The sequence below is a fragment of the Bos indicus x Bos taurus genome, chromosome 5 (assembly GCF_003369695.1).
Source record: "Bos indicus x Bos taurus breed Angus x Brahman F1 hybrid chromosome 5, Bos_hybrid_MaternalHap_v2.0, whole genome shotgun sequence".
NCBI classification, from domain to species: domain Eukaryota; kingdom Metazoa; phylum Chordata; class Mammalia; order Artiodactyla; family Bovidae; genus Bos; species Bos indicus x Bos taurus.
Window position 1 is genome coordinate 60,318,228 of NC_040080.1, and position 22,785 is coordinate 60,341,012.

Below are 22,785 nucleotides of genomic sequence, written 5' to 3' on the forward strand. Positions count from 1 at the left end.
TTAAAATGATTACAGATGAATGAAAATTTGCTATGAGAGGGATCTGAAAAACCAAAATCAGTATAGTTGCAAAATGATCTGTGGTTGTGTTATTAACCAGTCAGTTTCCATTTGCTATAAGATATAGCTGGCTTTTGCCACGTGCTTTGTCACTTGCTTACCAGCTTGCACCAGTGGTTGGTGGAACAACCAGGCAATAAGTGTGTAAGCAACATAGAACTCATTTTATTCTCACCCTGAGGATAAAATTTTATCAATACAGCTGTGTTAGGTAGGCCTGTTTGTAGCACAATTTCAGGATAGAATCCCTGCATCTGTAGATCAAACACTTTCTCCAACATCCATCTCTGTGCAAATCGTTGCAGTACCAGGCTGGTGACACAAGAGCTCACTCACACTACATTCCAAACATCAGTGAGAGTAGGGGAGCTGTGAATTATTTGAGGCTTTGACTAATCACTGTTAATCTCTTCAGAAAGGATGCCGGTGTTCCAAACTGAAATCATCTTGTTTAAGTAAAAGCTGGATAATTGGAATCCCTGGCTCTATTCTTGTGCGTTCCTCCTAACTGCTAATTTCATCTCCATGATCCCGAGTTTCCTTATCTGAATTGTCTTCATAAGACTAGATCCCTGAGGAGGAAGGAGATCAAGGCGGCAGAGAAGGAAGATGCTGAGCTCATTGCCCTCAGTGAACACACCAAAACATATATCCACACGAGGAGCAGTTCTTGCTGAAAACAAACTGGATGGAGACTGGCAGAAAGACTCTTCAACAACTAAGGCTATAAAGAATGATCTACATGGAAGTGGGTAGGAAGAGAAGAGAAACGATCAGGTCAGGATCTGTATCCCTAGGAAGGGACACAGAGGAGGAGGGAGGTCCCAGAGGCTCAGAGATCCTCCCTGGGGAATGGATGGTTCAAACCACAAATTGGGCACCAGAGCCCTCGAGTCTGATGCTGGGCAGAGGAGTCCCATTCGCTAGCTTGAAAACCAGTAGGACTAACAGGAGGGCAGTAAGAACTGTGCTTGCAAAGATTATGCACACACTTGCTTACTCCTGAAACAGGGATGAGGAAGCAGATTCAATGTGTCTGGGGCTCTGGCCAGCTTCCTGAAACCTACACCGAGCATCACTCCAGCTCTTCTCACTTGCTAGTGCAGTGCTCCACTAGGGTGGAGGCCACTATTTATGAAGACAGTGTGTAACTGTGGGGGATGGAGCTGGCTTGGACCTGGCACTACATCTGAAAGGGGTGATGGCAGCCATTACTGTTGCTCCCAGAGGAGGCGGATCAAGAACGGGCTGAAACTCTAACTGAATGTGCCAGAATTTCTCCAGAGTGTGCCCTAGCTTGCATTGGGTACCTGCTCTGGCCCTTCTGGCTCTAGCACTGTTCCCCTCCAGGGCACAGGTACCAAAGCTGGGATGGGGGAGACCACACACTAAAAGAGAAGGGAACCAGCTCAGACCTGACCCTCAGGAATCCTGTCCAAAAACTTAGGACACAATCCTGCCCTGGATAGGGAACTGTCAGTCACTGAGCACAGAAGCCCTGGCTCACACCTAACTTTGGCTCTAGCCAACGCCCTCACCCCTGATCTCTAGCTGCACTTTCCACTAAGGTGATAGTTCCCAGCACACTCTGGGGGAAGATGTGACTTGTGCTCATTTCAGATACAGCTCTTTTATAAAGCTAGTCATCAAAGCAGTATGCTACTGGCACAAAAACAGACATACAGATCAATGGAACAGAACAGAGCCCAGAAATACACCCATGCAAGTATAGTCTAGTAATCTATGATAAAGGGGGAAAGAATATACAATGGGAAAAAAGACAGTTTCTTCAGCAAATGCTGCTGGGAAAACTGGACAGCTGCATGTAAAAGAATGAAATTAGAACATTTTCCTACCCCATATAAAAAATAAACTCAAAATGGATAAAGACAGTTCCATAAGAACAGAAACCATAAAACTCCTAGAAGAAAACACAGGCAGAACACTCTTGAACATAAATCACAGCAAAGTTTTTTTTTGATCTGTCTTATAAGGCAAAGGAAACAAAAGCAAAAAAGAACAAATGGGACCTGATTAAACTGAAAACATTTTGCACAGCAAAGGAAATCATTTACAAAATGAAAAGAAAACCTACTGAATGGGAGAAAATATTTTCAAATGATATGACTGATAATGAGTTAATATAAAATGAATATACAGCTCATACAACTCATATCAAAAAATTAAAGAACCTAATTAGAAAATGGGCAGAAGACCTGAATAGATATTTTCCCAAAGAAGACATATGGATGGCCAATAGGCACGAAAAGATGTTCATCATTGCTAATGATTAGAAAAATAAAAATCAAAACTACACCTCACACTGATCAGAATGGCCATCATCAAAAAGTCTACAAACAATACATGCTGGAGAGGGTATGGAGAAAAGGGAACTTTCTCGCACTGTTGGTGGGAATATAAATGAACACAACCACTATAGAGAACAGTATGGAGATTCCTTAAAAAGCTAGGAATAAAATTATCATATGACCCAACAATCTGCTACTCGGAATTTATCCTGAGGAAACCATAGTTGAAAAAGACACATGTACCCAAAGGCTCATTGCAGCACTGTTTACAATAGCTAGGACATGGAAGCAACCTAGATGTCCATCAACAGACGAATGGGTAAAGAAGTTGTGGTATATATAGAGATACCCTAACCCTAACTCTAACTCTAACCCTAACAACTATAGGCTAGTTGTGGCATATATATATATATATATATATATATATATATATATATAGTGGAATATTACTAAGCCATAAAAGGAATGCATTTGAGTCAGTTCTAATGAAGTGGATGAACCTGAAGCCTATTATACAGAATGAAGTAAGTCAGAAAGAGAAAAATAATATATTAACACACACACACATGCACACACACACACATATATGGAACCTATTGGCAGAGCAGCAATGGAGATGTAGACATAGAGAACAAATTTGTGGACACAGGGCAAGGAGAGGGTGGAACGAACTGAGGGAGTAGCATGGAAATACGTGCGTTACCATAAGTAAAACAGCCAATGAGAATTTGCTCTAAATCAAAAGGAGCTCAAACCTGGCGCCCTGTGACAACTTAGAGGGGTGGGATCAGGTAGGAGGTGGGAGGGAGGTTCAAGGGGCGGGGACATATACCAATGGCCGATTCATGCTGATGTGTGGCAGGAACCAACACAATATTGTAAAGCAATTATTCTCTGATTAAGAATGAATAAATTAAAAACCAGAAAATCAAGGGAAAAATGATGTGGTATATATCAGCCATAAAAAAGATTGAAATAAAACCATTTGCAGCAACACAGATCTAGAAATTATTATACTAAGTGAAGTAAGTCAGAGAAAGATAAATATCATATGATATTTCTTACATGTGGAATCCAAAAAAATGATACAAATGAACTTATTTACAAAATAGAAATAGACTCACAGACATAGAAAACAAGCTTATGGTTACCAAAGGGGATAGCAAGGGATGAGAGATAAGTTAGGAGTTTGGGATTAACACATATATGCTACTATATGTACAATGGGTAAACAATAAGGACCTACTGTACAACATAGGACACTATACTCAATATCTTGTAATAACCTAAGAATCTGAATAAGAATATATATATATATATATATATATATATATATATATATATTTGAATCACTTTGCGGTACATTTGAAGCATTGTAAATCAAATGTACTTCAAAAAAAGTTTTCTTTTAAATGCAGACATTTGAGTCTCACCCCCAGAGATTCTATGTTAACTGAATTGGGGTGTAAGGCTCAGTGAGTACAAATCACTAAAAATAGTAAATAAGCTAATAAGTCTGCGAACCAGGTTTGAGATTCAAACTTTGACTCCAAATTCCAAACAATTTTTATAATAGCACACTAGTTCTCATCATTTTCCACCTTGTTTTAGAGTTATTGGTGTGTATTTTTTTTTTCACCCTATAGAATTGTTGAGCTCCTTCAGGCAAACTTTTTATCTACTTGATTTTCAAATTCCATACAGTCATTGCCTGGCCTGAATTTGGAGATACAAAATTGCTTGAATGAATCAATATTTTATCACATCAATTGATCAATCAATTAATGGATACACTTATTGATTGTTTTGTTGTTGTTCAGTCACTAAGTCATGTCCAACTCTTTGCAACCCACGGACTGCAGCATGCCAGGTTTCCCTGTCCTTCACTATCTCTGAGAGTTTGCTGAAATTGATATCCAACTGATTGTTTACTGAGAACTTGTTATAAGTCCTGGAAATGTGATTGGACCAATATTACACTTCCTGGGGTACAAAGTTCAGGGGAGGAGACACCTGTATTTTACACACAGCAACCAGCTCTGAGTAGTAGATATTTGTGCATCCCTGCTATTCTTGAAGCATGCTGTCACCCTTGTCAAGTATGTGACTGCATAAAAGCGCTAGTAATAATATATCCCAGAAAAAAACTGGCAATGGTTCTAAGTTCCAGTCTCTTCTGCCTCTCATCTTCCCTGACCTTATAACCCTGCCAAACTTGGTACCTACCTTGAACTGGTCTTGTTGGTCCCACCAGTCATGCTGCTGGAAGCCAAACTGCAGCCAAGATCTAGTAGCTGTCCGGGCCGGGATGTCTCCAGGAAGCTCCTGCAGGGATCAATGCTAAGACACACTAATCTTGTGAGCAATCAGTCTGTACTCTGGCTTCTAGACATGCCCTGCAGGGCACAGTCACTCCCTGCTGGGTATGTTTGAACCATCTACTGTAAAAACTGAATCTATGGTCTCATTTCTGGTTGGAAATTTCACTCTCTATTGTGAAACTGCAGCTCTTTGTTTTTAATCTCTTGGACTCTGACACCCACCCCAGTTCAGTAGCTCCTGAAGGAGATATCACTCAGCCTGGCTGAAACTAACACTTACCTGGAGTAGAGTTTGCTGCTGGCGGCCAACAGTGTGGCTGGACAAGTAACAGAAAGACAAAGTTAGAAGGGGAAAGGAAAATCATCTGAGCTGCCCCTCTGAACTGAAACCTCGGCCCCTTCTGTTCCTTTCTGCTACTACTACAGGCCCATAAACCCTATGAACCCTGTTCTTTAGGAAAGTATATGAAGATTATCAAACATAGACCTGGAAGGGGGACAGACATGGCAGAGAAAAACTGGCCCCATGCCTCCGAACTTCTGAACCATGCCTGGTGTCCAGACAAGAGTTTCTCTGTCCTGAGGAGGACAGAGTCATTCAGGCCCCCAGGCTAGTGTTCCTATCTCACCACATGGGTCTCTAAGGGTCCCAGAAGACACAGGTGGGTTGATGTACCTCCATCCTTCATTTTAGCCTTTATCTTCCTCCAATGTAATCTCTCTCTTACACCCAGTACTCAGGCTGCTTGGGTCTTCTATATAGAAAACCATTTCAAAGATGTCTGGGCAGCCAACTCTAGGGTGATTTTATGTATTATCTTCCTAGGGGCCAAAGGAAAGCTCCAATGATGAACCAGTAAATGTCTTGATAGGATGGTGAGCAGACAGTTCTGGGCATGTGATGCTTTCTGAGTTTTCCATTAGATCATATGGGATTGCTCTTTCCCTGCAGAGAAGATGCCAGGGATGGGCTGCTTCTTTCTGCAGTTCTTCCCTTCCAGTCTATCTTCATTCATCCAGTGGATAGCCGCTTCTTCAATCCCAACCTGAGAGAGCTGTGCCACTTACCCTCTGCTCCAAGGCTCAAGTCATCTTCAAAGCTGGTTCCATGGCTGGGGCACCCTATCAAATAATGAGGCAAGGGCTGCAGAAAATCAGGCTTGGACTCACACACATGCTTACACACTTATATACACATCTACAACCACACAATCACATCACACATCCACACATTTGCAAAACAACCCCAGCCATACATATACAGAAATCACATTCATAATTCTGATTAAAAATAATCATGTAAAATTTTTTTTTGTTTTGTAAAATTACCTATAATTAATATGTCCCCAAATCACATAGTCAAGTACACAGTCCTTTATCAAAGAATTAGCACATGGAGGTATGCACTCAGATACATAAACATACATACACAGACACACACATTTTACAAAGCTCTTTTTCCATAGCAGTGATTATTAGCTGCTGCTGCTGTTGCTAAGTTGCTTCAGTCATGTCCGACTCTGTGAGACCCCAGAGACAGCAGCCCACCAGGCTCCCTTTTCCCTGGGATTCTCCAGGCAAGAACACTGGAGTGGGTTGCCATTTCCTTCTCCAATGCATGAAAGTGAAAAGTGAAAGTGAAGTCGGTCCGTCGTGTCTGACTCTTTGCGACCCCATGGACCGTTAGCCTACCAGCCTCCTCCGTCCATGGGATTTTCCAGGCAAGAGTACTGGAGTGGATTGCCATTGCCTTCTCTGATTATTAGCTGAGCAACCACTAACAGAAGATAACCTTTGAGGACTAGTCAGCCTGTGGGCTCTCAGCCAACACTATCTTCTGGGCCTCCTGGATTGCCTTATGACCATTAATAGGTGTTCTGCAGGCAGTGAAAATATAGCATCTTATGCACTCATATGCATGTGCATGTACACACACACAGTGATGTCACTGTCTAAGGTGGATGAACAGAAGAAAGAATAGAGCCTCTACTTACCATTGTAGTTCAACTGTCCTGCTTCCTCAAAAAACCCTTCTTCAGAGTATCTAAAAACCAAAAAGAAACACAGGTTGAAATCACTATGTTTTCAAAGGGGCTTTTCTTCACATATCTCCCACAAGTTTGTATAATTTTCTAATGAGAGTCAGTAGTATTTAAATCACTTTTATGTTGAAGAAAATGGAGAGTGATGATTTGACTGACAAATCCATAGTGGTAGTCAGCGGGCCCCATATTTTAAATTGGGCTGCCATCTATGGGGTTGCACAAAGTCGGAAGTGACTGAAGCAACTTAGCAGCAGCAGCAGCAGCAGCAGCAGCAGCAGCCATCATGCTGACCACAGTGCCCCAAGTCAGCTTAGCAATAATTCTTCAGAAGCTAGGAAAGAAAGAATATGGAAACAAAACCGGAGAAATCTATGTACAGAAGCAGGGGTTTGAGTGCCATAAACTTTCCATTACAAATGCAAATATTGAGACTAAGAAAAAATCTTTTAGGAGATCATCTTATTTACCCACCTCTCCTTCCTTTCCTCTGAGCTCCTTTCTTGGTGAATATCATGTCTTTCAGGAAGCAGTCGGAACAGCATTTTGGTTAAAGATTATGTTTCTACATTTTGAGATATGTGCTTTATCAAACATTCACTATCTCCACAAGAACAGATGGAAGTCAGCATACACGGTAGTGAGAAACAGCTTAAACAAGGAAGAGATTCACTGTCTGAAGCAAGTGAATGAAGTTGTCTATGAAAAACCTTTGAATGGGGAACAGAGTACCTGGATTCCAGTCGTGGCTCCTTGCTGCTGCTATGTTCTCAAATATATTAAGTAAGGGGATTTAGAGGCCTAGATATTATCATTTTCTAAGTTCACTTTGTGGAGAAGGTGATGGCACCCTACTCCAGTACTCTTGCCTGGAAAATCCCATGGATGGAGGAGCCCGGTAGGCTGCGGTCCATGGGGTCGCTCAGAGTTGGACAGGACTGAGCTACTTCACTTTCACTTTTCACCTTCATGCATTGGAGAAGGAAATGGCAACCCACTCCAGTATTCTTGGCTGGAGAATCCCAGGGACGGGGAGCCTGGTGGGCTGTTGTCTATGGGGTCACACAGAGTCGGACACGACTGAAGCGACTTAGCAGCAGTAAGTTCACTTTGAGCACTGATGTGTTGTGAGTTTTATAGTTGGCTTTCCTGAAAGTTTAAAAAATGGAACTTGCACATGATGCTTTGAATATAATCTCAAATGGAGGCTGGAATAAAGAGTTGCTAAAGCGAGTTAATGGGGAAACTGACTGGAAAGCAGCCATTGGAGCTGTTCTTAAATAAGTCTTCTTTATTCAGTGATGGTGTGATCACTGACCTAGAGCCAGACATCCTGGGATGTGAAGTCAAGTGGGCCTTAGAAAGCATCACTATGAACAAAGCTAGTGGAGGTGATGGAATTCCAGTTGAGCTATTCCAAATCCTGAAAGATGATGCTGTGAAAGTGCTGTACTCAATATGCCAGCAAATTTGGAAAACTCAGCAGTGGCCACAGGACTGGAAAAGGTCAGTTTTCATTCCAATCCCAAAGAAAGACAATGCCAAAGAATGCTCAAACTACCGCACAATTGCACTCATCTCACACGCTAGTAAAGTAATGCTCAAAATTCTCCAAGACAGGCTTCAGCAATACGTGAACCGTGAATTCCTGATGTTCAAGCTGGTTTTAGAAAAGGCAGAGGAACCAGAGATCAAATTGCCAACATCCGCTGGATCATAGAAAAAGCAAAAGAGTTCCTGAAAAACATCTATTTCTGCTTTATTGACTATGCCAAAGCCTTTGACTATGTGGATCACAATAAACTGTGGAAAATTCTGAAAGAGATGGGAATACCAGACCACCTGATCTGCCTCTTGAGAAATTTGTATGCAGGTCAGGAAGCAACAGTTAGAACTGGACATGGAACAACAGACTGGTTCCAAATAGGAAAAGGAGTTCGTCAAGGCTGTATATTGTCACCCTGTTTGTTTAACTTATATTCAGAGTACATCATGAGAAACGCTGGGCTGGAAGAAACACAAACTGGAATCGAGATTGCCGGGAGAAATCTCAATAACCTCAGATATGCAGATGACACCACCCTTATGGCAGAAAGTGAAGAGGAACTCAAAAGCCTCTTGATGAAAGCGAAAGTGGAGAGTGAAAAAGTTGGCTTAAAGCTCAACATTCAGAAAACGAAGATCATGGCATCCGGTCCCACCACTTCATGGGAAATAGATGGGGAAACAGTGTCAGACTTTGTTTTTCTGGGCTCCAAAATCACTGCAGATGGTGACTGCAGCCATGAAATTAAAAGACGCTTACTCCTTGGAAGGAAAGTTATGACCAACCTAGATAGCATGTTCAAAAGCAGAGACATTACTTTGCCAACAAAGGTTCGTCTAGTCAAGGCTATGGTTTTTCCTGTGGTCATGTATGGATGTGAGAGTTGGACTGTGAAGAAGGCTGAGTGCCGAAGAATTGATGCTTTTGAACTGTGGTGTTGGAGAAGACTCTTGAGAGTCCCTTGGACTGCAAGGAGATCCAACCAGTCCATTCTGAAGGAGATCAGCCCTGGGATTTCTTTGGAAGGAATGATGCTAAAGCTGAAACTCCAGTCCTTTGGCCACCTCATGCGAAGAGTTGACTCATTGGAAAAGACTCTGATGCTGGGAGGCATTGGGGGCAGGAGGAGAAGGGGACGACAGAGGATGAGGTGGCTGGATGGAATCACTGACTCAATGGACGTGAGTCTGAGTGAACTCCGGGAGTTGGTGAGGGATAGGGAGGCCTGGCGTGCTGCGATTCATGGGGTTGCAAAGAGTCGGACACGACTGAGCGACTGATCTGATCTGAATGCAGTCAACTACTAGAATGACAAGATCTACTGTTCCATTTAATGCTTGTGCTGTCAGTACACAGTAATGCAACTACTAAAGCCCACTATTAATATGACTACAATAAAACATACTATTGTTGCATTGCTAGGTAGGCCATCAATGGAAATGACTATATATATTCACCAAAAGAAATAATATATATAATAACCCAGAATCAGGAGACTCCCAAATCTCTAGTTATTTTAAAGTGGATAATTTCCATGATGGATAGATGGACAGGGCTACACAATTAAAAAGAAGGACCTATTGCTGGGTGAAAATGGGTGGATGAACATCGCAAACTTAAGGCTGAACAAAAGAAGCACACATAAAAAAGTGCATATAGTATGATTCCCTTTATATAAAGCTTAAAAAGTACAAAACTTATCTATGATGCTACAAGTCAGGGTACTGGTTACCCTTGGAAGTAGGGCAGTGAATGGAACAGGACACAAGGGGCTTCTGGAGTGTGGGCAATGTTTCACTTCAGATTTTTCAGATTTCATCACTCTATTCCCTTCGAGAAAATTCACTGAACCATATACTTAAATCCTCACTTATTTTTCAGTAAATATTTTATACTTCAATGATTTATATTGCTCTTATTTTAACAAGTTTTTTTTGAGGTACAATTGATATACAAGAAACAGTACATATTTAACATGTGTAACTTGATAAGCTTGGACATATGTAAACACTTGTGATACCACCCATCACCAATCGAAGAAACAGACATATCCAACAATTCCCAGGGTATCTTCATTTCCCTTTGACTTTTTTTTGAAATAAGAACACTTAACATGGGATCTACCCTCTACACAAATTTTGAAGTGCCCAATACCATATTGTTAACTACAGGTACCACGTTGTACAGCACTGGTCACTAGAATGTATTCATCTACCATAGCTGGAGCTTATATTCATTGAGTTGTACAATTCATATTAAAAAGAAAAATTCTACTGATGTGTATACTATACTTCAATAAAATTTACATTAAAATCCCACTGATAAAATTCCTTATTTGTCCAAAACAAAATTTGGTAACACAAGATTTGTTGGGTGCGCATCCTTTGTTTCTATTTTCTAGTTGTGCTCTAGTAGGCATTTCTATAGTCTATATAAGAGGACCAGCTCAGGCTGACCCTTGCTTTTCTTTGTGTATGTGGGATACACAACAGAAATATGGACAAAAGCCTGGATCTGTTGATGTCTTCTCACTGAGAATGGTGGTCTGACATTTCACAGCCCTCATCCAAGTCCCAGGCCTTTCATGAGTTATTGCTTAGGACATAAAATCAATGACTAGAGACTAGATCCAGAGTTTGCTCCTCTCCATATTTGCATTGAAAGGTCCCTTAGCATCATTTCATTCTGACATAGAAGGGCCAAGTTACTGCTCTTCCTATATACTGAATTCATAAACAAAGAGTACAAAGGAGTATTGAACTGTGGGAAGCATTTTAAATCCTGGGACAGTTCTTACACACCCAAACCTGCAAGCATTCCCATTAACATCATCCCTTCAATTCCCTGTATTTTGATTACCCTTAATTGACTTTTGAAGTAAAAAAATTTTGAACCAGATTATGACAATGAATAAAGACAATATGTTTAATAAACAACAGCAACAAACAAAACAAAATAAATCCTTCCTGGCCTTACCTGCCAGGGTAGAGTTAAAATAAACAACCTTGGATTATGCAGTGATATTTATTTCCTACCAAATCAACCAGGATGGGCTTATTTTTATGTTAATAAATGAGTTTAGATGAAAGGCTATATCAAGCTAGAGACATTTCTGGAGAGGAAATAAAGAGCAGGCAGTAGATTTTAAGTTCTGAGAATTCATTATCACACAAGTGATCACACTTAAACAGGTCACAGAAGCTTTCCCTCCGTGTCTGAGTAGACTGAGCCTAAAATGGGACAGCCTGTTGGGGGTGTGAGGCCTCAAATTTTAAGAGTTTCTCAGGAAAGAAATACTACAATCTGCCTTGAAGTACCTATTCCACTTAGTCAATGCTTTGAATAACTAGGGTAAATGCTTAGCCCTTCCTGTGTTCTGTTGTAGAAGTAAACAATATAATGATTCATAATGATGAATTACTTTGATCATAAGAACAGTTAGGTTTTTAACTCCTCTTCTGTCACACAGTGTAAGACTCTGATCCAAAGGGAAAAGTAATGGAGCAGGGGTCTGGAATTTAGCCGTCATTCACTATGGCTGCCAATTTCCATCCTTCTTGGTTTTAGACCAGATCCAGTCTGTGTTTCCAGACCTTCACCCTAACTTAGTCTCAGCCCAGAGAGGCACTTGACTCACAGCCCTAACCCCCACACTCACTCAATTCTTTACAGACCCCTCTCACTCATTTCAACCTCACTTCTAATTATTAGGCCCAATTAAAACTCATGTCCCTGTCTTTGAGTCCTCCAGTCAGGACACCCAACCACCAACCATGCTCAACACACCACTTTGTTGGTACTTACCCACAATCTTGCAGCCAGTCTTCAATCTTGTTGATTGGATTTCCTAGAAAAGTCAGATATCGGATCACTGTGGGGACTGAAGGATATCAGACTTCCTCCCTGGAACTCACCCTGTTCCACAAATTTATCCTTATTCAAGCCACCTCATGAACCCTTCTTATTCCCATAAAACTTTCCCTTAAGATACAAGAGTGATATACCCATGTAAAAAAACAGTGGACATCTCTTTTCTCTTGGCCTCTGGGCCCCCTTTCTCCCAGAAACTTGGGAAATACTCCAAGGTTTGGGAGCAGGGGTAGATTATTCTGTTTAAAGAAAAAAGAAAGAAAAAACAAGAAAAACCAGCACAATTTTGCTTTTGTCCTTTTTGTTTCCTATCAAATAAGCCAGGGTAGGCATATTTACATAAGATTTATTTTTTATTTTTCAATCATGTCTGTAGCATCATTTGAACCTCCAAGAAGTTCTGAGAGGCATGTGGAAAAGGTAATATTACTATTTCAGGTACTAATACTTCAATTAGACAAGTATGTTCTAGAGGGGTGAGTGACTTGCCAAAGGTCACATCAGCAACTGAGCAGCAGCCAGAGTCCAGGCACCAAGATTGAGTGTAGCTTTGTCACACATTCAACATAGAAACACTCTAAACATTCACAGAGATACCTGGCCTGGGGTCCTCACAAATACTCAAGACGACGCAAAAGTGCACCTCTTCCTCTTTCTCAATCTTATGCCCTTTCTTTTGTACACAATTCATACCTTACGTCACTGTCTTTATGGTCTTCCCTTTAGCCCATTTAACCCAGTCAAAATGAGCCACATGGAGTGAGAGTGAAAGCCGCTCAGTTGTGTCCGACTCTTTGCAACTCCATGGACTATACAATTCGCGGAATTCTCCAGGCCAGAACACTGGAGGGGGTAGCCTTTCCCTTTTCCAGAGATCTTCCTAACCCGAGGATCAAACCCAGGCCTCCCTCACTTCAGGCAGATTCTTTACCAGCTGGGCCGCAAGGGAAGCCCAAGAATACTGGAGTGGGTAGCCTCTCCCTTCTCCAGGGGATCTTCCCAACCCAGGATTCGAACCGGGATCTCCTGCATTGCAGGCGGATTCTTTACCAACCAAGCTATCAGGGAAGAAACCGGGGACCCTCTGCCCTCACGGCAGACCTGGGCATCTGCCACATATTCCCTATCTCAAGACAATATGCCTCTCTGTTTGGCCTCCTTACCTTCCTGGAAAACGTCATCCATGCCAGAGGGCTCGGCATCTGGGACATTCTGCAGGGCCGCTGCAGCCTCCTCCTCCAGGACCTGGGTCTGCCAGTGCCGGCTCTGACGGAGCCAGGCCCTGCGTCTCTCCCAGGATGTGGGGCTCAGCACAGAGCCCTCCATGGCGCCGATTCAGACTTCAGGGCCTCTGGCCACAGAGATGCTATCCTGAGAGTTGGAACACAGTGATACACCATCATCCTGTGTTCAGAATCCACCACCCCCAGGGTTGCCTCCACATTTTCCCAGCTCTGCACAAAGGAGCATAACCCTCTGCCTATTCAGGAGCTGGGAGGAGATGTCTGGTTCTTCAAAGAAAAAAAAAGGAATGCTCTGAACAACCTAAACACCGGGGCAATTTCAGATTTCTTCAAATCTGAAAACTTGAAACATCGTATGATTTAAGGGACAATGAGAAAGGGCTGCCTCTCATGATAGGTTAGCTGCCGTATTAGAAAACATTTTCTTTAATTCTTAAGAATTTTGTCTCCCAGAATATTCCATTGAAATGAAAATATCTTTAAATTTGCAATGTGTAAATTTCACTTTATTTGATCTTCATAAAGATATATGAAAGGGGAAAAATTAGATCTCAAAGGTTAAACCAATTTTCTAAAGGTCTCACAACCAGGATGTCACTCTAACTACAGTCATTCTGGGCTTGTCTTGTTTCCTGTTTAAAATAGGAATTCTCTGGGGGAAATGGGGGTGGGAGAATCCCATAATAAAAACAACACGGAGACACTGTTGTTATTGTTGTTGCTCAGTCACTAAGTCACATCCAACTCTTTGTGACCCCATGGACTGTAGCACACCAGGCTTCCCTGTCCTTCACTGTCTCCCGGAGTTTGCTCAACTTCATGTCCATTGAGTTGGTGATTCAGCTCAATAATCTCATCTGCTGTCACCCTCTTCTCCTTTTTCCTTCAACCTTTCCCAGCATCAGGGTCTTTTCTATTGAGTTGGCTCTTCACATCAAGTGGCCAAAGTATTGGAGCTTCAATTTCAGCATCAGTTCTTTCAATGAATATTCAAGGTTGATTTCATTTAATGTTGACCAGTTTGATCTCTTTGAAGTCCAAGGGACTCTCAAAGCTCTTCTCCAGCACCATGGTTCAAAAGCATCAATTCATTGCTGCACAGCCTTCTTCGTGGTCCAACTCTCACACCCATACACGACTACTAGAAAAACCATAGCTTTGACTATACGGACCTTTGTTAGCATAAAAGTGGTGTCTCTGCTTTTTAATATACTATCTAGGTTTGTCATAGCTTTCCTTCCAACGAGCAAGCATCTTTTAATTTCATGGCTGCAGTCACCTTCTGCAGTGCTTTTGGAGCCCAAGGAAATAAAATCCATCAGTGCTTCCACTTTCCCCCCTTCAATTTGCTGTGAAGTGATGGGACCAGATGCCATGATCTTAGTTTTTTTAAGGTTAAATTTCAAGCCAGCTTTTTCACTCTCCTCTTTCACCATCATCAAGCGGCTCTTTAGTTTTTCTTCACTTTCTGCCATTATAGTGGTATCATCTGCATATCTGAGGTTATTGATATTTCTGCTGGCAGTCTTGATTCCCACTTGTGATTAATCCAGCCCAGCATCTTGCATGATGTACTCTGCATATAAGTTAAATAAGCGGGGTGACAAGGGTGACAATATACAGCCTTGTCATACTCCTTTCCCAATTTTGAACCAGTCATTTCATGTCTGGTTCTAATGGTTGCTTCTTGACCTGCATACAGGTTTCTCAGGAGGCAGGTAAGGCGTTCTGGTACTCCCATCTCTAAGAATTTTCCAGTTTTTTGTGATCCACACAGTCAAATGCTTTAGTGCAGTTGATGAAGCAGATGTAGATGTTTCTTTTCTGGAATTTCTGGATCAATTAGCAGTTACCACCTTTAGAATCATCACCTTCTAATTTGTCATCTTGGGTTTTCCCCCGGCTCTGAGTTAATTCCCCAGTTCATCAGTGTGCTAATATTTCATTTAACACTGCCTGATCAACACTTGTGTGTTTTTCCAAGTGATGCATTCCGATGGCACGAGCCACTTATTTGAAGAGGAAATCAGAGGGAATGAATCATTCAACTGTGCAAATACAGCTTAAAAGATTTGAGGCTAATATACTGTAATTTGTTTATACTCTGTCCTGCCTCTTCTCCACCAGCTGCACTCACAACTTCCACAGTGAACAGGTGGAGGTGGGACCACCCCTCATCCCTCCAGCTGCCATAAACACTCCATCCTTATACCTACACCTTTATCTGTTAGAGTTAGGAAAAATAAAAGGGGGGAAAATAAGAAGAGAGCCAGTTTCCAGAGACTCCTGCTTTTCAAACTGTTAAAAACAAAACCATCAGTGAAGCATTAATTTAGGCACTAAAATAGCTATTTTTGAAAAGAACATCCTAAATAGAAAAGCCTTCCTAAGACAATAAAATTGTTTTGGATGCTTCTGTTTGTTACAGACAAAATATATTCAGAGGAAAAGGATACGTAATTACTGCTGTCTGATCTAAATTCTTTTACTTTAGGTTCAGCCTAAGGCATATTTTCCCCCAAGGAGAGATAGTAGTTGGCACTATGCAACTTTATTAACCCTTGACACTGGGCTCTTTGTCCACAGCCAGTGCCTTTGAGGGGAAATTAAATGATTGACTGAAACCTGTGATGCAGAGTGAAGCCGCAAAGAGCGATAGCAGAGAGAATTTGTTGTCCTTTGGCTAAAGCTGCTGTGAGGTGATAATACAAGGATGAAACTGCCACTGTAAAGAATTTAGGGAAAGAGTCTAAAAAGCCATCTTAGCCTGCATTTACCTGGTCCTGCACCACCATCCAAAGCATTTAATAGGTTGGCATCAGTCAGACTGGGGAAGAAAATACCAAAGGTTGACTTGCCTGTTGTCTTTAATTTCTGACTGGCCTGTTGTCTTTAATTTCCAGAGCAAATGAACCCCACCTAAATCACAGGAAATCTTCAGCTCACCAGAACTTATTTGGGGATGAGGGGAATTTAAAAGGAAGTCATAAAGGCAGGCAGAGAGGAAGGAAAGAAAGAGGGAAAGAAGTGAGAGAAGGAAGTCGGGAAGGGAGGGAAGAAGAAGTGAAGGAAGGAAGGGACGTGGATTCCCATATTCAGCCACTTGCTAAAAGTATAACCTTGGCAAATTCATCCCCTTTCTCTGGGCTCATTTTCTCAGTGTCAGAATCTCACTACCTGAGATGAGTTATGGAGGCCTCTACTTGGGTTTTAACATCCTCCATGATGTGAATCTATCCTGTATTCCTCCTACTTCTTGGAAAATACATCACACTCATATAGACTCATTTTCCCTCTGCCCCCTGAAAATGCTTATCTCTTTTTCAACTCCAGGCTTTTCACACATTGTTTTCCCCTGTCTTCCCCCTACCTCAGCCTTTGACGCACTCAACCTGCGAAGCCCAGCTATCAAGCAATTTCTCTGTGAAGCCAGGCCTGGCTTCCACAGTGTCCAGTAAACAGTCACTTCCTCGTAGTTCCTTCCCTTCTTCATTGTTCTTATCACTAACATTATATTTTACTTGTTAATCTAATTCATTATTTACTCTTCTGATTAAAATAGAAGCTCCACCAGGGCAGAGATTTTTCTCTGGGTTATTCACTGCTATGTCCCTGTTGCCTAAACAGAATCTAACTGGTTTTCTCCAATCTCAGCCACACTTGGATTATAGAGATGGGTTCATGGGGCATTGTGTGGGAACACCATAAGTACAGCAATATTCCGAGGCAGAAAGAAATAGAATTGTCTGGTTAGTGGTAGCAGAAGGAAGTGATGTTGCTGGAAGATAAGAAACTGAGTGTTTGTGGAAATCTGGAGGAAGTGGCAAATGATTATCAGGCAAGCACATCAACAGTGAGAGTGTTAGAACTGAGGGATGTATGCACACAGCTGTCAGGATGGCACCTTGGAAGGTATGGGGCGGGGGTGGCTTGTAATAGAAGGTATGGAGGTATTTCCTCTAAACAAGTCATACAAAAACACACACCTGTGTGTACAGTGGAGTTTGGTGCAGTGAAAAAAGCACTTACTGGGAGTTTAGAGACTTGGGCATTCTTCCAAACTTGCTGTCCAATTAACTGACTTCTGGTAAGTCAATCAGGTTTCTACTTGGGCATTGACTTTGTCCTCTAGAAAGTGAATTAGTGGCAATGAATATTGTAGAGTTTGCCTCTAATAGTAACATTTATGAATTTATTCTAGTTGAATTTGAAATATTTGTAGGAACAATACTGTACAAAAGAAGCATTTGTGTAGTTTTTCCTGTAAGAATTAGAAAATGGTCCAGTGGCCTCGGGAGTTACTTCCTACTTAACAAATTTACTTTCAATTAATACTAATTTATGAAGGCTTCCCTGATGACTCAAACAGTAAAGAATCTGCCTCCAATGCAGGAGACTCGGGTTTGATCCCTGGGTTTGGAAAATCCCCTGGAGAAGGGAATGATTACCCATTCCAGTATTCTTGCCTGGAGAATTCCATGGACAGAGGAGCCTGGTGGGCTACGGTCCATGAGGTAACAAAGAGACAGATATGATTGAGTGTATAACACTTTCACTTTCATGAGGTTCCAGACTTAAAACTTCCTAGTGACCTAGGAAAGTGGTAAGCCTGGATGAGGAAGGCTGAAAGAAGGAGACCAAAGGAGTGTGACTCAGTCAGGAGAGCTCATGGACGCCTGGCGCTTCTTGAACTTCTCTGATCCTTTGCCTTAGTTTATACAGGCTCATCCACCTTCCTCTCTACACAACCATATGCTATCTATCCTTTGAAGACCTCCTCAAGTCATCTCTGTTCTCTTGCCCACCTCTAGCACCCAGCACATGTACCTATGTCACGTTCAGCAAGATGTATGTGCCTACGTTTCTTGTCATTATCCACCAATGCTTGAACCTCTCCCCTAAATCTTACTCAGGACATTGCACAGTACCTCACAACAGAAGGGGCTCAGTAGACACTGTACCTGCAGAGAAGCAAGAATCGCACTGGAGCTGAAAAATTACCCTCATCTAGTCTATGTCCTAGGACAGGTCCACATGGTCTCAAATTCTAATGTATCAGTATATGTTTTATATACCTTGTAATGAAGAGGAAGAAGGCTTGGGGCATAGTCACACCAAGGCTTTGTTGCTAGAACGCAGGGCCACACAAATCTTAATGAATTTATAAGCTGAAACTATCAAATCCTCCTATCCTAAAAACAAAAACACGGAAAAAAAACTGTCTTCCAGAATTTTCCATTGTAAATTTTTACTTCTGGTTCAAAAGTTCCTTTGGAATTTGAGTACCATCTTTCTTAATGCTGGTTTATATTATAATGTTATATTTAATCTATCTTCTGTAAGGATGGATGTCTGATAAATTTTCTCTGACATTTCCATTAACTATTTCCCCCCACACCCCCCAAAAAAACAACAAAAACACCACACTGGCTTTATTGCTACTTGCTTAAATCACTCCAAAATCTTCTTTCCCCTTCTGCTACTATTTTCAGTCCTTTGTCTTTGCCTTCCCTACATTTCTCTAGAGATTTACTCCCCAAATATTTCTCCATCATCTGTTGAGTGTTCTGGAAACTGACTACAACCAAACAGAGAAGAAGTAAATTCTCTTTGTTCTGAGGATGTTATAGTTAAAAGAAAAAATTTCAGCAGATAGGATTGGAGTTAGACAAGAAGAGTCACCATTCGTGGTTTAAGACTAGGGAGTTGTTTAAGAACTTTGAAAGGAATATCTCCCACCAAAATCATCAGCAGAAGCAGTAACTTTTGTAGCAGAGAAAATCTTTATGGGTATGTGATTTTTACTACACTGAGATCATCACTTACTTCCAGTATCTCTTTTCTAAGGAATGTAGTCTGAGGTTCACTTAATATTAACATGGGCAAGTCAAAGTAATAGGTATTCATAATAACTGAGATGTATAGAGTTCCTTATATTTACCCATAAAACTTCTCCACAAACTACTTCACTTAATCCCCACAATCTCCTTGGAGCTAACTACTGTTATCTGAAGCTCAGAGTGATATGTGAGTGATCCAAGGTCATATATTTAAGATCTTGTGGTACTGAGATTTAAATTCACATTGATCTGACTCTAGTTGTATCATCTTTCCACTGGTAGTAGCATATGAGAATAACCTAAGATCACCATGTAGATGTCCGCAGTAAACGCAATTTAGGATAAAAAGAAGGAGAAACAATGTTAGTAAATTTTCTATTCCACATCATGCTACATAAACTCTCCATCTTATAATCTAGTACAGAGGAGGCAGACAAACCAAAAGTAATTTTGGCTCAACTTTGCTATCATCTTAGCAAAAGAAGAGTGACTTTGTTTGGTTAATAGCAATCAAGACCCTACGTTCTACTTTAGAAGAGAGTTTGCCTGGAATCTCACATTACTTTTAGATGGTGGTAGCATTCAGAACATTTAGCAGCACAGGAAAATCAGAGGTGACACCAGTCAGAGTCCTTGGCCTGGGTCCCACAAGCGTTATGGCTAGCATGGCACTGAATTTTTGGTGCCATCTGGGGGGTCTTGTTGGAAGCACTGGGATAGCTGAGTTAGTGATGGGCGTTCAAAGGGCTTGAAACAATGAATATTTATCATAATTTGATGTGAACATATTTTAATATTTTAACAACCATTATAGCCTACCAATCTGAACCTGCCAAATATCAGCTCCAGTTACAGATATCTTACTATGGGGATGTTTTGAAGGGGTTTAGGAAGAATGGTCAATTCTTGAGAAGGAAAACTGTAGAAAGAATGTGCACTGTGGAATCAGAATAAACCTTGTTTGAAATCACAGTTCTGCCTACTTACTGTGTATGTGTCCTTGGTGAAATTCCTTGTCCCCTCTAAACCTAAATTTTTTCATATATAAAACAGACAGAGTACCAGACTTGGGTTATTGGGATTTAAAAATCAGATAATGCATATTAAGTCCCTGATGTATAAAGGAGGTGCTTAATAAACATAGTTATTATTATTGTTAATTTTCCCTCAGTCTAAATCATTCACTAAAGTTGGAACATTTTCAGGAATAAGGAAAGAAGGAATAAGAAGTGGTTAGTAGAGTAGAGATATGTTTGTGCTCAATCATATCTGACTCTTCGCAACCCCATGGACTGTAGCCCGCCAGGCTCCTCTGTCCATGGGGTTTTCAGGCAAGAATACTGTAGTGGGTCGCCATTTCCTCCTCCAGGGGACAGGGTACAGAAGTGTGTGCCAAATCCAGAGGATGAAAGTAAGACGATGCTGTTAAGACGAGATGAAAAATAAGCAGTAAATAGGTTCTTTGTTCTTATTTAATACTCAGAGGGATCAGAGAGATCATATAATCCCGATCCCTCATTTTGCAGTTAAGGAAACTGACAGAGAGAGACTTATCTGAAGTCACACAGAATACCGACTGTTATCAATGGAACACACACAAGTTCTGAGCCCCAGGTGTGTGCTTTCTTCCTCTATATTGCACAGCCCTCCTCCTCCACTCTTGGTTTCTAAGACCCAGCCCTGGTTTTCTCTTCAGCACTCTGGGCCTCCTCCTAGGACACGTATCAGACAGGCCTCTCTTCTCTTCTCTCTGAATTATGCCTACACCCCGAGCAGTACCTGTGAATTGGACTGAGAGTGAAAACAAGCGTGGGAGGAGAGAAAAAGGAAACGGAGTTTCCATGATGAGGCCTGTAAGACCTTCCGCAATGGGTACATCTTATCCTCGGTCACTGCCAAGACAGACATCACCACTGTTGTAAGGTGGTGTGGGAAATCCCAGGACGGCCAATTTCTCGGTTTTCGAATAGGACAAACTCCACCTCAAGCCAGGCTGACAGCCCGTCATTCTCCATACCTCCAGGCTCTCCATACCCGCCACAAGCTCTCATGTTCCTTCACAGACAGGCAATGCCTTCCCAATCTGTAACCCTTTCCCGTGTCACTGCTGTTTGGAAGACCATCAGAACAAAATTTACCCTGAGTGCTGCATTTTTGCATTCGAGAATTCTTGTGGTCTAAGGGAGCAGTTCAATCTATTCAAGGAGAAAAGAGGGATGCTATTTGATAAATAAAGCCAAGAAAAATGCCTATTCACTTTTATAACTCTTTTCCCCTTCTCTTTTCATTCCCTCCTTCCCCCCTTACCCACAAATAAGCTTAGTTGAATGCATCCTGAAAGAAGACCATCTACAGACTCTTTTTCTTTCTTCTTTACTAAAGTTGTACATTTGGAAAAAAGGAATCTTGTGCTGTCCATGTTGGGAGACACTAATTTCTTTCCTCTGGATGGGTTATCATCAGGCATCAAGAATAAGAGGCACCAGTTCATTTGGACTGGTTTACAGGCAGTTCAGTCTAGAAACAGGAGTGAGAATGAGCAGATGTCTTGATCATCGAGTTAGTTCTGTGAATTACAATCTTTAATACTTCAGTATTATTTCCTTGGTAATGAAACTCTGTCCTTCAGGTACTCACATTTACTCTTCTTTTTCTTTCACAATATCTATACCCTCTCTTCATCTTCTCAAAATCTGTGTTCAAGCTTTTTGCAGTAGGCCCAGGTATGGGCCAGACACGTAGTAGTACCATGGGTACTGGAATACCAGCCTTGGTCTTGTCCTTTAGGCAGTAAACATTTGGCAGTTATTAAGTGGAGATAGATGTCGGATCTATTTCTCTTATTATGTGAATCATGATCTGAGCTGAGAATAAATTTCCTCTCCTTTTTTTTCCCCTCTACTTTTTCTAATAGAATATGAATCAAAATGACTATGTTGGGTCTCCATGGCCACTACAGTATGTTTAATCACTGAACTCCATCTAAGTTTCAGTGGAGCAAAGGAGTTATGAGAAAAAGTTATTAGTACAGTTGGAAAGAATTTCTAAACTCCTTGGGGTGTCTGTGAGTAAAAAACCATTTGTAAAACCCCTTTCTATCTCTCTTGTCATAGCTTCAGCAAGTTATCTCTGATGATATTCTCAGTAGAGACAGATAATAAACCTGACTTACCCTCCTCATAATAATGCTTCAAGTTATAGGAAATTTATACCAGATCTTTAGGTCTAATCACTCAAGCCTAATAACAAGCTTAGACAAAAAAGTTGAAATCCTGCAACTGCCAGTCTCCTATCCTGGGTACCACTGTATGCTGTCTAGAAGTCTAGAAAGTTCTCTTTTCTCTCTATTCAGGGCCATTTGTGGTAGATGGAGTCACTGAGGCTCTCCTACAAACCCTCCTGGTCTCATCAAATCCCTTCTGGGGGGCTCTTTCATCTTGTCCTTGTTCTGCACTGGGGACTCACCTCTGCTCCTCCACCCACTGGTGGGTTCAGTAGCAAGAAGGGCATGGGAAAACCCCAGCACACTCCTCTACCTTCCCCCAAACTCATG

At 41.5% G+C, this 22,785-nt stretch overlaps 1 protein-coding gene across 4 annotated transcripts in view; it reads right to left on the reverse strand.

The window, feature by feature from the left end:
* Positions 1 to 22,785, reverse strand: part of TESPA1 (thymocyte expressed, positive selection associated 1) — a 35,419-nt gene that overhangs the window by 11,502 nt on the left and 1,132 nt on the right. For 2 of the 4 annotated variants that reach the window (XM_027542120.1, XM_027542121.1), the window contains exons 2-7: positions 13,312 to 13,519; positions 12,083 to 12,125; positions 6,685 to 6,734; positions 5,759 to 5,812; positions 4,971 to 5,007; positions 4,596 to 4,709 (exon numbers count right to left, since the gene is read on the reverse strand). In XM_027542120.1, the coding sequence (XP_027397921.1) occupies positions 4,596 to 4,709; positions 4,971 to 5,007; positions 5,759 to 5,812; positions 6,685 to 6,734; positions 12,083 to 12,125; positions 13,312 to 13,474 (461 nt within the window). In that variant the 5' untranslated portion in view covers positions 13,475 to 13,519. The remainder of the gene's footprint in view (positions 1 to 4,595; positions 4,710 to 4,970; positions 5,008 to 5,758; positions 5,813 to 6,684; positions 6,735 to 12,082; positions 12,126 to 13,311; positions 13,520 to 22,785) is intronic. The other 2 variants (XM_027542122.1, XM_027542123.1) reach the window with 1 other exon arrangement.